Below are 17,700 nucleotides of genomic sequence, written 5' to 3'. Positions count from 1 at the left end.
TTTTTAAATTACCATATTTTAATTATTGTGCTAAATTTTCTCCCATATACACTCTTGCATAGAGCATAAGTCATGATTATAGATGAGTTACAGTAAGTGGCCATTTCATACCCATTACTACGGTGAAAAGAAGTAATAATGTTCATGAGCACATGGAGAAATCAGGACCCTTACACCTTGCTAGTTGGTTTGTAAAAAGGTACAGTCACTGTGGAAAACAGTATGATGGTTCCTCAAAAACCTTAACGTAGAATTACCATGTGATGATCCAGCAGTCCTACACCTAGGTATAGACATCCAGAAGACTTGAAAGCAGGGCTTGAACACATCCTTGTCAGTGTGCAGGGCAGCATTATCCCCAGTAGCCCAAAGGTGGGAACAAGCCAGTGTCCATCAGCAGACAAATGGATAAACAAAACACGGCTGCACACACACAAGATGGTCATTCAGCCCTGAAGAGGAATGGAGTCGTGACACAGTGTCACCGTTAGTGAACCTGACACGCAGCACGCTAAGTGAAATGAAGCAGGCACAAAGGGACGAAAAGAATGAGTCTGCGTGTTACCTGCCTGGAACAGACCCGCTCAGAGAGACAGGAAGTAAAGGCTGGAGGCTCTGGGGAGCGGGGGCAGGGGCGGGGGCAGCTACTGCGTGATACCCACCGAGTATCTGCTGGGGGTGATGAAACAGCAAAGATAGTGATGGTCGCACAACCTCGTGAACGTAATTAATACCAGTGATCGTACACTTAGTAGAAGGGCATTTTATGTTCTATATGACCACAGTGTTTAAAAGTTATTAAATATACCCAAATCCATTAAACTGTATACTTTAAATGAAAGAATTTTAAAGTATGTGATTCATATCTCAATAAAGCTGTTTCTAAAAAATGCAAATAGTAATAAATACCTTTTTCTCCCTACTACATAAGTTCAATTCATTTGTTACCTTTTTAAATTATGAAGGATGGAGGGGATAACAAAAACATATCAAAAATTGCAGGACACGAAAGTTTGAATCTTAGCTCCAAGATTTTAAAGGACTGTAGCCCTAGGCAAATGAATGAACTCTTTTTAGTCTCTTTTATCTTGTATAAAATGAGACCAGTAATAGTGAACACAACTCTCACATATCACTTACATAAAAAATGCATTTTGTTGTGAGATGTAAATTCTTTTTTTTTTTTTTAAGTTTATTAAGTAATCTCTACACCCATCCGGGGGCTCAGACTAAGAACCCCGAGATCAAGAGTCCCATGCTCTTCCAGCTGAGCCAGCCAGGCACCCCATAGAGATGTATTTCTTTCCTAATGAATTTGCATTACCTAGACTCATTTTATTTTAGGAGTAAACAAAAGGTAAGGAGGTAGGTGTTCTTCGATTATACCAATCTTGTAACCATTGTATTTTATGAGCCAGGGATATCACAAAGCATAAATCCTACAACTCATGCTGAAGCACTCCCCAGCTTCCCCCAGTTAGCTTCACTGGGCCACACAGTTTATTTTTGTGTCATTCTGAACCTAATGGTGTATTTGTTTGAATGCCACGTTCTTTTCTCAGCCTCCCATCTCATATTCTGCGGACAGCTCTAAATTAATATCCGGATACATCATGACAGACACTTGCCATTCTTTGTGACATTTTGTCATACCTTTACTTGTTCTCTGAGTTTATTAGATTTTTCAGGCTTACACACACACACACACACACACACACACACGTGCGCTTAACACTAGAATCAACTATTTATCAAGTAAATATTTTGTTAAAATTATTTTTGAAATGGTATCTTACGTAATAGTAATGTAATGTCAAAATGAACCTGGTAGCTACTGAGTCAGATTCCAGGCATGAAAACAGAATCTAAACCAGGTAGTCGAGAAGCGGGAATTTAATCGGAGGAAACAGCTGCAGAGGTGTTGGAAGAGTGCGAACCAGAGGACTGTGGGTAACTGGGTCGGAGGGGAACAGCCGCAGACAGCCGGCCTCTGGAGGAGGCAGGAGCCAGCTGCCCAGCGGGAGCTCGAGCCGGAGAAGGCGGCCTGCCCGGCGTTGCGGGCACCCTGGCGGCGGCCGCTGCCCGAGGCCCCGGCTCCGGGGAGATGAGCGCACAGGCTTCTCTGTTTCTCGGGACCGTGGCTCTCGCGGTCTGTGTCCACCTGGAGCCCCGTGGGCCCGGGATGCGGAGTCCGTGTGCGGAGCTATCAGGGCAGGGTGGCGAGGGGTGGCCCTGAGGGCAAGCAGGCGACACGCGCACAGTCACCAGCCTGCACCCGAGGTGACGCCGGTCCGCCCAGCTTTGAGCCGGGGGTTGTTAGGGACGCACCCGCCCGCAGCGGCTGCTGCTGGTGGGCTTCGGCCGGCTGGGTACCGGGTGCTCTCCGCGCGCAGCCCACACTCCGGGTCTCAACCTTCACTCTTTCCCCCAAACCCGGCTCCGTGCCACGCGCGCTGGGTGCCACCCTCAGGCTTGGGGGCGGCGGGGCCCCCGATGGCAGGGAACGCTCCCGCAGCAGCCCATGGGCCGGCCAGGCACCGAGTGGCGTGGACAGCCCGTGACCGTTACGCGTGGATTCACACGGCGGGGTGGCGGGCGTGCCCCTCCCGTGGGCCTCAGTGGGGTCCGCCTTACCTAGTGCTTCGTAGCCCTCACCCCCCCGCCCCCACTTTCCTCCTGGGCTCCGAGCGGGACGTGCCGGGGCTGGTGCGGCCCCCCCGGGAGCGCAGGGCCACCGCCATCTGGGACCGTGAGCGCAGCCAGGGCCTCCCAACACCTCGTGACATGGATACGAGAATCCGAGTCTTGTGTGATGTTCACACTCCTAGGCCTTTTGATCACGTGTCATCTCGGATCCACAGCCGAACGGACATGACAGCGACTGGGCTGGTGGGCCACAGGCCCCCCGCCGCTCCAGGTCTGGGGTGGCTTACCCCGCTTACTTGCCGTCATTCCCCTATCTGCGTTCCTAATTATAGAGCGCCTTTGCACCTTGCAGCCTGGGGAAACGGGAAGAATCTCCAGTCATATCAGAGCTAACATGGGTATTAATAGCCTGCCAGCTTTTGGGCGTCTGAGGGTTTTAAATTCAATGACACGGATTTTAGCAGTTATTTGACAAGAATGACTTAGAAGAAAATGTATTTGCGACCCTATACAATATTGCACTTATCAGTTGGGTGGATATGGAAATTATTCAGTATAACGTCTGTCTAACTTGCAATTTACAAAGTACTTTTCACACACATCTTGATCTTCACAATATCCTTGTGTACTAAGCCTAAAGGTTTTATTCCCCCTTTTTATAGATGGGGAAACCAGCATGAAAGGTTAAATGACTCGCTTGGGGTCCAGCGGTTAGGGAGTGGCCGACTGAAGCCCCCGTGCCCATCAAATACTCGAGGAATTTTAGAAATAAAAGGAAGTATGACATCACGTTTAAATGTTTACGAACGCGACGCTAAGGATCCAGTCCTGGTAACTCATGGAGCAAGCGCTCAGGAGCCCTCACCTCCTGTGTTACTTCCTTAGGCTGTGGCTCACATAGAGACACCCGAACTGAAATTTATTAGTGTTTGTGATATTTAGATCATCATTTTTAAAATTCAATTAGTATTTTAAAGATCATAAAGTAAGATGTTTAAGTTCCTATTAGCATACTGAAATGCCCAAGCGTGATTTAGAACTAAAGCTCCTAGATTTCAGTGCTTGTGGAATGAAGGCAAACCTGTAGCCCTTTTCCTTTTCAGCTCCGGCACTGGATGTTGATTGGCAGAGCAACAACACCTTTGCTTCTTGTAGTACAGATATGTGCATTCATGTCTGTAAATTAGGACAAGACAGACCTATCAAAACATTCCAGGGACACACGGTGAGTAACCTTCTTTTCGCCCTTGAAAGTGGTTATGATGACTAAGTGATACAGCAGGTGGCTTTCAGGGATGTGTGTTTAATGTCCAAAGAGCAACGCAGTCTGTACCGTGAAAATGTGACTGTGCCCTGTTCTCTTTAGAATGAAGTAAATGCTATCAAATGGGACCCAACTGGCAATCTTCTGGCCTCCTGTTCTGATGACATGACTTTGAAGGTAATTGAAACAGTGGGGTTGAAGTGGCAGTGGCCGTGTCCTGAAGAAGGGCTGCTCTGGCCATTTTTAGATTCTCGAGAGCATCTGTCCTAGCGTCCATTCGACGCCTTAACCGGGATCAGGATTCACTCTACTTTTTAATAGTCAATCGTTATTTATTTGTTTTGCTTAGTATTCCCAGTGTTTAGATATAGCAAAAAGAACGCTTGGTGGGAATTGTGGCACTAAGAAACATGCTGTCTGCACTTCTCGAAGGTCATATACTGGTGCGGTTCAAGTTCTATTTGCACGTGTGAAAATTTGACAAGTAACAGATCTTCGTCGCATTCATGGATTTTACCGAAATTCTGTGGATTGTGTTAATTTGATTCTGTGGTGTGAATATATATCATCCTTGCTGGGAAGCTGGGCTGTAGCACAGCATTGCTTAGTTGCTGAGTGGGTCTAGCTGACATGCCTGCATCCACAGCTCGACATGAATTTATGTTTTTCTTGTCAGTGTGACTAGAGACAAAACTACCACCTTGCATGTGTGCACCTCACATTTAGGAACAAAAAGCATTTTGAGATGAAGAACAGCCTAATATTTATCTCCGTCCGATATTAGTGAAGCTTTGAGCCCTTTCCTGCAACATAGTAACTCTCCTGAAAATAATTTTATGGTTGACTTTGTAATGCCACTGGCTGCAGATTTGATGACCCTTACAGATGAAATAATCATGAGGGAAAACTGCTTTTCCTCCCATGGACAGACTAAATGTAACCTTGGTAACCTGGTGAGGTTTTTTCCTTAAATGCCTGCTGTGTATTTAGTTATACATGGTTTTCTCAAGCCTGAGCTCCCTTGCACACATTGCTAGTGAAAAGGCTTTTCTTAATGCTTTTGTCTCTGAGTTTACTTTGCATGCACGTGCATTACAGCCATAAAATGAAAACCTTCCGGAACAGAGTATGGCACATATGTGGTCATGGAAGAAGGCCAGTGGCTGGAGAGCCTACTGAGTTGCAGTTAGACAAGTTTGAAGTAGAAACCATTAGAGAGCTTTTTGTCCTAACAATAATGAAAGGTCAGAGCTTTAAAGCAGAAGTGAGATGATGGGTCTGTTTTGTGTCTCGGGGCCAAATTCTGAGATCAAGGAACATGAGTCAGTAGGTCATGCAAAACCTGAACAGTGATTTGAGCCATGCAGGTGGGAGTGCGAGGTGGGTCCGATGCTCCAAGAAGAGCTCTTCCCTGGACATAAACATTTCGGAATTCTCTGCGAGTGGGTGGTCATTTAAAGCCACAAACTTGGATGGAACTGTGCAGGGTGAAAATACAGAGTAAGAGAGGAGGGGAACCTTAGAAACAGAAAGTCTTAAGGAACTCCCAACAATCGCCAGCTCAAGAGGAGCGAGCTTCCAAAAGGAAACTGAGAAGGAATGACCCAAATGGAAAGAAAGTGTTCAGTTCTTAAGGGAGGTGATGCATGGGGGCGGTCCACAGTGGCAGGTCAAAGTGAAAGGTCAAGTGAAAAAAGGTCTGAAACGTATTTTGGGGGGTTATTGACCTGGAGTTATAAATGTTTAGGATCCAAGCACATTACAGTTTTGCTTTGTTATCACTTATTAGGTTCCTTGCAGACAGGTGAAACACACGTGATTTTTGTGGGGAGTTTTTGTTGTTGGCAGTTGGGTTTTGGGGTGTGTGTGTGTGTGTGTGTGTTTGGCGAGATTTACCCCCTTGTCTTTATTGAATGATTTTGCCAGAAATACTCTCAGTGTAGATTTCTCTTGATTTTTGCTCAGTAATACGAATTTTAAAGGTCTATACATAGATCTTTTCAACTCCAGTAAGACTTAGTCTCTACTCATTTTAACTTTATTCCTTTGCTAGTTTATGATTTGTTCTGTATGAGTCATTTTCGGAACTTTTATAATGGTAACATGAGCTCTTTTTTAACAGATTTTTAAGTGTACGGCACAGTATTGTTATTTATGGGCACCATGTTGTACAGTAGAACTAGAGAGCTGAAATTTTGCACTTGTCAATTAGCTGGTCCTTCCTGTCCTCTTCCCTTGGCCTTTGGCAGCTGCCATTCTTTTCTTGGCTTCTGTGAGTTCGACTCTCACATACCTCATATAAATGGAACCACGCAGCATTTGTCCTTAAGATTCATCCATGTTGTGGCATAGTTCAGGATTTCCTTTTTTTTTTTTTTTTTTTTTTCTTTTTAAGGCTGAATAATAAACACTGTGTTGTATATGGTATGTATAGACCACATTTTCTTTATCCATTCATGCACCGATGGACACTGAGATGCTTTCCGCATCTTGACTTCTGTGACTAATGCTACAGCCAACAGGGAGTGCAAACATTTTTAAGATCCTGATTTCAGTTCTTTTTGATAAATACACACAGGTGGGATTGCTGGATAATATGGTAGTTCTGTTTTTATTTTTATTTTTTTTATTTTTTGAGTAAACTCTGTATTGGTTTTCATGGTGGCTATATACCATTTTACATTCCCACCAACAAGGGGTCTAATTTCTCCTCATCCATGACAACATTTATTGTCTTTTTTATTTTATAATAGCAATTCTCTGATAGATGTGAAATGACATTTCATTCTAGTTTTGATTTGCATTTCCCTTATGGCTAGTGACACTGAGCGTCTTTTCATATACCTATTGGCCATTCACATATCTTTCTGGAAGAACGGTCTGTTTGCCCACTTTTAAAATGGATTATTAGGGATTTTGCAATTGAGTTGTAGGAGTTCCTCCTGCATTTTCAGAGTTAACCCTTTATAGATACATGGTTTGCGTATGTTTTCTCCCATTCTGTCAATTGCCTTTTTATTGTTCCCTTTGCTGCTCAGCTTTTTAATTTTATGTAGTCCCTTTTGCCTTTTTGGTTTTGTTTTTGTTGCCTGTGCTTTGGTGTCATACAGGAATATACTGTTTGCAAGTTGCTTATCTATTTGCCCTACTCTGTTACAACATATTTTTTTATTCTAAACCCTAAGAGGAATTCATAATGTACATCTTTTATTTAAGGGACAGTGTTAAAACTACTACCTTAAACATTTTAGGATCATTACCCAAGGGACTTACTAAGTGTTGAAGTTTATACCATCTGAAGCTCTCAAAGTTAATTTTAGAACTACAGCTAATTCAGTCTTGAGGGCTCAGAATAGTGAACATTTGGAAAGGACTTAAAGCTAATTTGTCATTTTTAAAAGAGAGATAAATATTAAATATATTCTACATTTTAATTTCTTTGCAGATATTCCCTAGATCTCTAATCATTGTTCTGATTATACTGCTTATATTTTAGATTGGCACAGTAGTATTTTAAATGTACCCTCTGTGTGAGAAAATATAATTACATACATTTTTCTTTTTTGCTCAGATATGGAGTATGAAACAAGACAATTGTGTCCATGATTTGCAAGCACATAATAAAGAAATTTATACTATCAAATGGAGTCCAACAGGGCCAGGGACAAATAATCCAAATGCCAACCTTATGTTAGCAAGGTAATATTTCTGTTTTACTCCTCCTTTTATGAGTCTTCCACAGAAAAAGCTTCTAATAAATATGACAGAGTTAGGAAAGATTCCATGAAATGGAGTGTATCCTGCAAAGGGTGTTTTTTTGATGGGAACATTTAAACATGGAGTTTTATTCTTATTCCAGGCCTTAATGGATTTTTATATCTGGAGTTACCAAACATTTACCGATGGTATCAAATATTGATTAAAACTCAAGTAATCGAGGCAGGGTATAATAACGTTTCTTCAGCACTAAAATCATAAATATATAGTCCGTGTGTTGTTCGAAACTTTGGATCAGTCAATATAAAAGAATTATTTAAGGAGCAAAGGAATACAGTGAATTTAGCTCATTTTGTTTTCCAGTTCAGGGACTGGGCGATGCTCTTAAGGTGCCTTTTCTTCTATATGGCTTTGCTTTCAGAACACTTGCTTCCTAACAGCCCAGTCTGCGTCTCGTAGGGGTTCGTGGCTAGCTACTAGAAATGGCCGAAACTGTAGATTGGGTGTGGGGCGTGGGAACATTTCATTACTTGTAAAGTCATCTTGTTTCCTCCTTTGTTCAGTGCATCCTTCGATTCTACTGTTAGATTATGGGACGTAGACCGAGGAATTTGCATCCATACTTTGACAAAACACCAAGAACCTGTGTACAGTGTGGCTTTCAGCCCTGATGGCAGGTACCTGGCAAGTGGTTCTTTTGACAAATGTGTGCACATCTGGAACACACAGGTAGGTCTGTCACTTAAATCGTTGCACACTTTCGTAGTTACAAGGAAGCACTCGCCTGTGTAGATTCCTTTCTTCTCTTTGGTTGTCATTCCTTTTATGACATTAGTTCAGTTCTTAGTTTTTAAGTGAGTACTGTTTTTGAATTTATAGCCAAATAAAGATTGAAGCCAATTGAAGTTATGTTTTCCTAATGTAGACCAGAATTTGGAAGTGAATTTAGATTCTTGTTTTATAAGTTTTCCGACACTTTGCTGGCCTAAAATGTGAGAGTTTAAGATGCCTGTTTAGATAAATGATGTAATTTATTTATTTTCTAAAAGCCTTGTCTTTGAAAGAGCTATAAATGAGCAGTTAATAAAATGTACTAAGTTAGGACAAGGTTTTATGGCCGAACACAGTGATTTATCAGAAATAAACTTAAAACTATGCTGCCTTTGGAGGGACAATACTATATATATAGAGCAAGAGATCCTTTCCTAAAACACGGAAAATACAGCCAGCTGGTTTAATTTATTTCATCGTCTCACCTATTTAGTGTTTATGCTCCATGTACTGTTTTGTTTTGTTTTTTAACAGCAGTCACTTGACTCTCCCTTCCCTCCCCTCCCCCAATTGGTGATCACTTCTTAGGTGGTCCTTGTGCACCCAGAGCAAAGCACTGTGAGCTCTTGCTCTTTCTGTAGCTGATCATCATAGTTGGACTATTTTGCATAAATCATCATTGTTACATGTAATTTTTAATTAAGTTACACATTCAGATGGTCCCCCCTGAACTCTAAAGTGTATGCACTGGGAAGTCTTAGGGCTCCCATTTTCTTCTTGGTCCCCTACAGGTAACTGTTAGTTTCTCTTTTCATTTATATTTTTAACTCCCATGGAATTGATTTTTATATACCTAATGTGAGGTAGAGATCTAATTTTGTATTTCCAGTGGATAGCCAGTTGTCTCAATACTGGCTGTTATGTATTCTTTGCCTGTTTGATCATTTCACTTCTTTCATATGCATACACCGTGTTCCTACTATTGTGGTTGATAGCTTCTCTTGTACTGCATCGATAGATGTGTTTGTATATACCTCATCATTAGCATAGTTTTAATAACTATATAGGTACCCCTCACTCTTTTTTTCCCCTTCCTTAAAGTTTTATAATTTCTTTGTGAATATCTTCTTTTTTCTTAATTTATTTTGAAGTGCCTTATGGATCCTATTGTTAATCAGGAATGATATCTTTTTAAAAATATATTCCTTTTACTTACTAGTAGTTGCTCGTGTTTGGAACATTATGAATTTCGGCATATTGAGACTGAATCCACCCACCTCTCTGAGCTCTCTTATTACTTTTAAGTTTAGACGTCCCCCTTGGCTTTTCTCTAATCTTTTTGTTGTGATTTAATAACAGAGACTTTCTAGATAGAATCTGTCGATAATCTGTTGTGTACATTTTCAGTCACTTATTTACACCATTGTGAGAAAACCAATTTAAGTGAAATTTGGGTACAGAAGTAGAGGATTCTAATGGAGGGTACCTGTAGGCTCTTAGGGGCATTTGAGCAGCTATCCATACCACTTAGATGTATCACTGTTGTGTATCAAGAAAATACTTTTTTAAACTTTGAAAACAGTAAACTGCATCTGGTGAGTTTTTAGTGCAGTCATTGTCTTTTTGTCATATATAAATCTGTTTGGTTTTTTTTTTTTTTTCCTTTCCTCACTTGGATTGTCATCCATATGATGTTACTTAAGCATTTCACAGGTAAATTGTTGAAGTCAGGTCTGAACACACACACACACACACACACACACACACACACACACACAGATTTAAGTATGCTGATGATCCCCTGGGCTTTGTTAATGGTATAGCTCCAGCTTGTTGATCATGCTCTTTTGGTTCAGTTATAGCCTAATTTGAGCTTAGAAATTGCTAAGTGCTTTTGGAAGAAAGTTGTTTTTTTAAAACCCCAAAGCATACCATCCTGTAGATTTTACTTCCTGTGCATCAACAGATTTCAGATTTTGTTGGTACCATTCTTTTCTCCTAATTAACGATGGAAATATACTCAAGACCTACCATACTCATGGTTTTTCATTAATCTTTTAAATCGTAAGAAACTTTACATAGGAGAAAAAAACAGTTAAACCTTTCTGATGTGATCAGCTGTAGCAGTGCCCTCTGGTTTCCACAGCATTCGTAGAACGACTTTGAAGAGGAAAGTGAGGGAGGAGAGGCCTCTGGCTTAGTAATTACCATAGGATTGGCTGTCTGAGGAGCCATTCACAGGATCCCTGTCTTGCTGCCACGTTGTTTTTAGGTAGATCTGCTACCTCTAGTTGGACCTTTCTAGGGTTATCTATCATAAAGCTGAGAGATCCTGCTTTGTCAGGACACACCACCAGGAGCGTATTTTTCATTATTTTCCAGTTTCTCACAGCAGAACCTCTGAACTTAGCCCTGTTAAATGACGAGTTTTCCTAGGACAATATATATATATATTTTTTACTGAGTTTTAATTATTCAGTGGTAGCTGAATAATTTTGGTTTCCTTTTTTTTTTTTTTTTTTTTTTTAATCCCTTGTAGTTTAGGACTACTCTGTAAACAGAAAGTAACAGACTTACACTGAAATTGTCTTTACTGGTTTATTGCTTTCTCTTTAAGATGTTTTATCAAAGAAATTCTGACTTAATTTTCTCTCTCTATGTATTGGCCAAACTCATGCGTCCTTCAACAACAACCAAAAGTTCTTTCAAGTCATGCATTGAATGTTTACTCCATTTTTAACTATCAAAGAGGCCAAAGATACCTTCACTAAGAACAGTTATCAATACTGGAGAAACTGAGTGTGTGAGTTTGTATGTGTGTGTGAGAGAGAGATCTGTTGAGAGCAGGCAACTATTATCTTTTTATAGAAGGATCATCAAATTTCTGGTGTTTCAAAACTTGTAATTCATTTTACAGTCAAAGCTAAGTTCTCTCTCTGATTGTTAGAAATCACGCCATATAATATTTTACCTCAGTATTTGGAATTATATAATGTATGTTCTCATTTTTAAGGATCTGTTTGTTTTTTGTTTTTTGTTTTTTTTTTCATTTTTTTAGACAGGTGCTCTAGTTCACAGCTATAGGGGAACAGGTGGAATTTTTGAAGTTTGCTGGAATGCAGCAGGAGACAAAGTTGGAGCCAGTGCATCAGATGGTTCAGTAAGTATAACAAAGTATTTCCAAGGGAGTGGGTGTGTGAGCATAGTAAATAAATGTGGTTTATTGTTGTCGTGACTACAAAGTCTTCTTTTCCAAATAAATTTTATGGTATTGATTTTTTTTTTCTTTTTTTTTGTTTTACACTGAGGGCTGTGTATCTTTTATGTTTATTTCATTCAAATACTCTAAACAAAATATAGGCTGTGTTTGCCAAAAGAGTATCTGCATAACCAGGGAGTAGACAGTTATTCAGTTATTTTTAATGTGTAAACCTTCGTTAATGAAATTGAGCATAGAAGAATACCACTTTCTGAGAGAGATTTGAATTTGTAATGCCTATTTCTACCTTGTCTCCCTTGCAGAAGAGTGTTGGTGGCCCAGGGGAGGGGGAGTAGAGGCAGTTGAGTCCTGCATTGAGGAATGTGTGATACTGAGAGACTTGCCGGATGAGGTTGGCCAAGTCTTTATAGAAATACTAGTTTTGGCTTCCAAAGCTCTGAAAGCAAAGGGAAAAATGGAGAGGGTATTAGCCGTTAGCTATTTTCTGAAGCTGTAGCTTAATATAATCTGAAGTATCTTTCATTGAGGTCCAGAACATAGGAAGTGCTCTTATTTTGAGTGTATTTTTTCTGGTTTTTTAATGAACAGAGAGTAAATCTTCAAAATTTTAGCCGTGGCTCTTTCTCTGTAGTGTTAGCCCACGGTGGCTTCCTCCATCTCTTAGATGATTTTTCTGATTTCTGTTGGTTAAGTGCCCAGTGCCACGATTACTGTTGCTTTACCAGTTTTGTGAACTAGGAAGTAAAAATAGATTTTCAACCGTACCATAGAAACGTTAAACTGAAAACGTACAATGAATTTCTTAACACACTGGTTGATTATTTTAATTTCTTACAGGTTTGTGTGTTAGACCTTCGGAAATAGCGCTACTAGTTGGAAGCCATGGACCGACTATGAATGTGTACATAGCCAAAATGACTGTCCCTGACCCATGTACTGCTATAGTCCCACTTGAACCATGGCCAGTCCACTACAGCCAAATCTAAAAGAAATATATACATACAGTGTATATAAACAAAATTGCACCCTGAAGATGACAGAATTTTGTCACAGCTTGTGAATTCTGTTCACCAAGTGCTGGAATCTAATCTGCTGTGCCCCTAAAATAGCATTTAGAAGTTTTGGATATGAAAAACAGAAGACAGAAAGAAATATGCGTTATAAAAGCAGCCCATATGTGTACCAGTTTTTGGATACTAATGACAGCCTTGTTTCTCCCCTTTGAATCAGAAGACACCATGGATTATATTCTTTTTTCCCTTCAGTAGTTGAGCAGTTTGTATGTACAGAGAAAATGGACTTACAAAAACTTGCAGCAGTAGTTTGTTCTTGCTTTTAAACTTTGTTTTTGGTTTAGTTTATGGATGCATGAAGTAAGGGAGTGAATCAGTTTCTTGTTTATATTTTTTTCACCTTTTAAACAAAAAAAATTCTTAAAAATATTTTAATGCATTCTTTTGAAGAGATAGATGTTTGGTACATTTTATGGCTCCCAGAGCATATATTCAATTGGTGCATGTTGTGGAAGGGGGAATTGGAAATTGAATGAAAATATATGACTTTTGGTCATGTCAATCTGTAAGACACACAGTAAAAGGATATTATGCTCTGTTTTTTTTTTTTGTTTGTTTGTTTAGTTTTTGTTTTTTGTTTTGTTTTGTTCTTTTTTGGTGATGTGGCTTAAATGCAATAGTTTCTTTTTGGGGACATATTTCTGCCAATTAAAGACTAGAAGGGCACAATTTTTTTTTAATACCATAGAGAAGATGCATAAAAAAAATCTTCTGATGTTTTGTAGCCATAACTAAATTATGGTTAAAATGTGCACTATTGTGAAAAGGAGCAAAGTAGGTTTGGGGTTTTTTTGTTTGTTTGTTTTGCTTTGTTTTTTAAGAGATTAAAATGTTTCTGGATAAGGATTAGCTTCTCAAAGTGTCCATCATTCTGTGTAGAAGCTTAAATATGTAATGTAACCAAACTCCAGTATTAAAAAAAATCTCTCATGTTTTTTTCTTTATATAAAACAAGATTATGGCATATAACACTGCCATTACATGGCAAAATGTTTGCTACCTTAGTTTAAAAACAATCTTTAAAACAAAAGACTTGCTTCAAGGTGTTTTTAAATAGCAGTGATTCAGAATTCAAAAACAAAAAAAGTATAATTGCACTAACCTCCCTGCTGCTCTGATTCTGCATTCGTGGTACTTGTGACTACATTTTTTTTTTCAAATACAAATAGATTGAAGCTGCTATTTTTTTTTTTTTTTTTTTTTTAGTAATCACTACTATATCATGTCTTTTACTCTGTTTATAATATCAAGTATTTTCTGAAAGATCTAGGTATCAGAGCAAACCTCTTCTTGTGTTCATGCAGCTAAAAGCTAAAATACACAGAATTCGCAAATGATAGCACGGGGCCGTGTTTATATGTGTGACTAACAGGGTTTGTCGTGATTAATGTAAGTAAGTATCCACAGGTGTCAATTTTGAAGAGAATAGTTGTCAAATTTATATCTCAAAGATTTTAATTAAGGAGTTGCTTATTATTAAGCTTAGCAAATTTATAACACTATTTCCGTCACTAATTACTTTGAGGCCTTTACTACTAAAACTTTAACCTATGTTTTAAGTTGAAGTGGAAACCAATTTAACCCAAGTAATGCAGCTTTGATTTTCAGCATTTGTTGTTTTGCTGTTTCTACAAAACAGCACTGATTGAAGCAAGTCTTGGTTTTACTAAGGTAGGATAGCATTTGCTATTGGTAAAGAGAATAAATACACTTAATTTCACAGTACGTTGTTACATGTACCCCAGTTATTGTTAGTGGGGACTATGATACTGTAATAATATTTTTAAAAATTCACATCGAGAGAGGCAGTCATTCACGATGGTTTTGTGCCAGCTGTTTTTAGGGTTTTGGATCACATTATAGATATTTAGAACTATTACCCTGTGACTTATGTAGGAAACCTAATATGCTGAGTATCTGGCACTTGAAATCCTGCTTTTATTGCTAGAGGTCCACATCTATGGTTGACCTCTGTTGTTGTTTAAAAAAAATAAATAAAAATTTAAAAATCTGTGCAATAATTTTTAAATGTGCTCCCAGGAATAGACACAAATGTTTTGAGTAGATTTAAGCTGCATTTTCCTTTAGTGATGCATCTGTCAATTGCACTGAATTTAAATCTGAAAGTCAGAGGTGATTATTGATAGTACTTTTGTATTTTGATATGGACAATTTATTCATTTGCATACAGTTATTGACTTTTTTTTCCCCAGCTGATTAAAAGATAGTCAAGAAGTTCTGCAGTATAGCTGCCAAAGTAGACAGCTACATTTTGATGGTGTTGTCACCTTTTCTTTCTTTTTTTTTTTTCTCTTTAGCTATTTTACGTAAGCATAATAGCCACAATAGGACATATAAAAGATTATAAATACAGAGCTTTATTATCCTGAAGTCTTGGGTCTTTTAAGTATAAACTTTATCGGAAAGGTATCCATTTTGTAGGGTTGGGTTCTTTATGAGCATACAGTTGTTTATTTTTGCTGCTGTTCTCAACATCATCATTGCCTGCTGATGTGCCACGATGCTGCTCCAGTAGACAAAAGTAAGATTGCCTCTAATTTGAGCAGTAACTTGATTGTAGGAGACCAGGTTTCACGCCTGCACAATTCTGTATTTGAGGTCCTTGGCTCATTTTTCCTTCCTTTTTTTCTAAGAACTTACTCCTGAAGATCAACGGATTCCAGTAGATTTCCTACGGTATTCATTGTGTATCGTTGTTGTATAAGCTACTGTAAGAAACTTATGAGGAAAAATAGAAAGGAAAACTTGAATGCATAGAGTACTCGTTGGTTAAAGTAGAATAAAGAGCGAGCAGCTGTCACTCTTAAACTTCATACAGGAAGATCTGTTTTCTTCTCCATGTAGGAAATCCCTGTACCTCCTTCTATTTGTTCGATCCCCATTTCTGTCGTTGATCAGATACCATCATTGACTTTCAAATGACTTTTAGAAGTGGCAACTTTTAATTTCTTAATAGATTTTAGAGTATATCGAATTCTGTTTTAATTAATAATTCTCTAGGTAAGTATGTTTTAGGATTAAACACCTTTTACAGATACTGAAAGTGCCTCCTTTTGTGGTGTAAAAAACAAATTATGGTGCAAAAAGTAATTATTAGATTGAATTACATGAAGGTTTTTTGCTTTTTGACATATAGAAATGTCAAGAGAAAGGCCAAAGATTTGTACTTTTTCACTTATAAAGCACTCCTTTTTTCCTTAAACTTCTTTCTGTCAAATTAGATTTAATGAGAGAGTACTATTTTTAAGGAGCTATCTGTTTATGTAGAATGATTTTGTTAAGAGTAATGTAAACTATTATCGCATAGAGGCCTGAAGAGGAGTATGCATTTTTGCTATTTTAAAGGAATCACAAATGACTGTCCTTATGTGAGCAAAAATGTTACGTTTTACTAGATAAGCAGAAAAATAAATCTCAAATGCAGTGCCGTTTACTCTTTTCAAAACCGTTTTCATCTTCTTAAGCACATTGTACATTTCTACAAAACCTGCATTTATCCTCACATGCTAAGGGTGGTACTTGCATTTGGTGAATCACTGGTGACTGTTTCCACAGAAATTCTATTTCAGTGGACCAACATTGTGGCATGGCAGCAAATGCCAACATTTTGGGGAATAGCAGCAAATCTACAAGAGACCCTGGTTGGTTTTTTGTTTGTTTGTTTTCGTTTTTCCTTCTGAATCAGCAGGGATGGAAGGAGGAGAGCGTAGGGAAGTTACAAATGACTCCTTCCGGTAGTAGCTCTGAAGTGTCACATTCTATCCATTTTTTTTTTAACATGATTCTAGTTAAGTGTAGAAGAGAGAAAAAAGAGGAAGTGTTCACTTTTTTAATACACTGATTTAGAAATTTGATGTCTTATATCGGTAGTTCTCAAGTATTAATAGCATTCTTTATTTCTGCCTTTACGTTGACAGTGTTGAAGCAGGGTGAATAACTAGGGCATATACATATTTTTTTTTTTTTTCCTAGTAAGCCGTTTCACGATGTTTTCTTTGGAGTTTCTGCATAAGTTCAAGGAAACATTCTGCATGTTGTATCTAAGTCTGATGTACTTACCCATCTCATTAAAAGCAAACACAGGCTGCGTTTTGTGGCTCTGTGGCCCCTAAATACAGAAGCAATTCTCTTCTTTCCTGACTTTGACATTGTAGCTATGATGTTCTGATTTTGATTTTGGCAAATCCTTTGGGTCTAATTCTGTGAGCCTACCTATAGCACTGGATTAAAATGTCTGCATCATTTCTTTAGTTATCCAGCTAACTTTAAAACTGTTGTAAAAGTGTAAACCAGCCCATGACAGTTTTTTGTACCTGTTAAAGAACGTTCTTGTTCAGTTTTCATGATTCTTGTGTAAGGAAGACTGATCTAGATGTTCTCTGCTGTCCTGGACCATGTTAATTACACTCACAATGTACTTTGGTTCCACATCACAATGATTTGTCCCCAATGACCCTTTTATCCTTTCTAGGCACATTTTTGTTGTTGTCGTTGTTGTTGCAGTTTCCCTTTGCATTGTATTGCTTTGACAACTGTAATTTGAATCAGATCTGAAAGAGGTCCAGAATAAAATATATTTTGATATTATGTTGGCTGTGTACATATATGAAACCTTTGATATCTATGTAGTTTGTACAGACTATTTACTAGTCAAGTAAAGAGAGGGATGCTATCTCTTGTTTACAATTTCTTGTTTACATTTTAATTGCATTTACTCCTCCGATGTTCTATTGTAGAATAAACTTTTTTTGCTCTGAGTTAGCCTTCATGACATAACAACATGTCTATTCTCTCCCATACTGGTGTCTAATCAGCCGTAACAACTGCCATCGGAACCCAAACCACTGTTTCCCCCCGAGTGTTTTGTTTTCTAAGATAGATACTTTAAGCCCGTAGATAAAAATTACAAATTTTACTATTTTATTACTTCTCACAGGAGATGAGATTTTTTTAAATGAAGGGATTATTTACTATTTTTATTAAAGAAT

At 38.6% G+C, this 17,700-nt stretch overlaps 1 protein-coding gene across 9 annotated transcripts in view; it reads left to right on the top strand.

Moving 5' to 3' along the window:
- Nucleotides 1-17,469, top strand: part of TBL1XR1 (TBL1X receptor 1) — a 166,336-nt gene extending 148,867 nt beyond the window's left edge. For all 9 annotated transcript variants that reach the window (XM_038583941.1, XM_038583940.1, XM_038583947.1 and 6 more), the window contains 6 exons: nt 3,750-3,871; nt 4,013-4,087; nt 7,482-7,609; nt 8,191-8,356; nt 11,457-11,558; nt 12,456-17,469. In XM_038583941.1, coding sequence (XP_038439869.1) covers nt 3,750-3,871; nt 4,013-4,087; nt 7,482-7,609; nt 8,191-8,356; nt 11,457-11,558; nt 12,456-12,482 — 620 coding nt within the window. In that variant the 3' untranslated portion in view covers nt 12,483-17,469. The remainder of the gene's footprint in view (nt 1-3,749; nt 3,872-4,012; nt 4,088-7,481; nt 7,610-8,190; nt 8,357-11,456; nt 11,559-12,455) is intronic.
- Nucleotides 17,470-17,700: the final 231 nt, after the last annotated feature.

Source organism: Canis lupus, chromosome 34 (assembly GCF_011100685.1).
Source record: "Canis lupus familiaris isolate Mischka breed German Shepherd chromosome 34, alternate assembly UU_Cfam_GSD_1.0, whole genome shotgun sequence".
NCBI classification, from domain to species: domain Eukaryota; kingdom Metazoa; phylum Chordata; class Mammalia; order Carnivora; family Canidae; genus Canis; species Canis lupus.
Note: the sequence above shows the minus strand (reverse complement) of the source record. Positions and strands in the feature narration are given on the sequence as shown.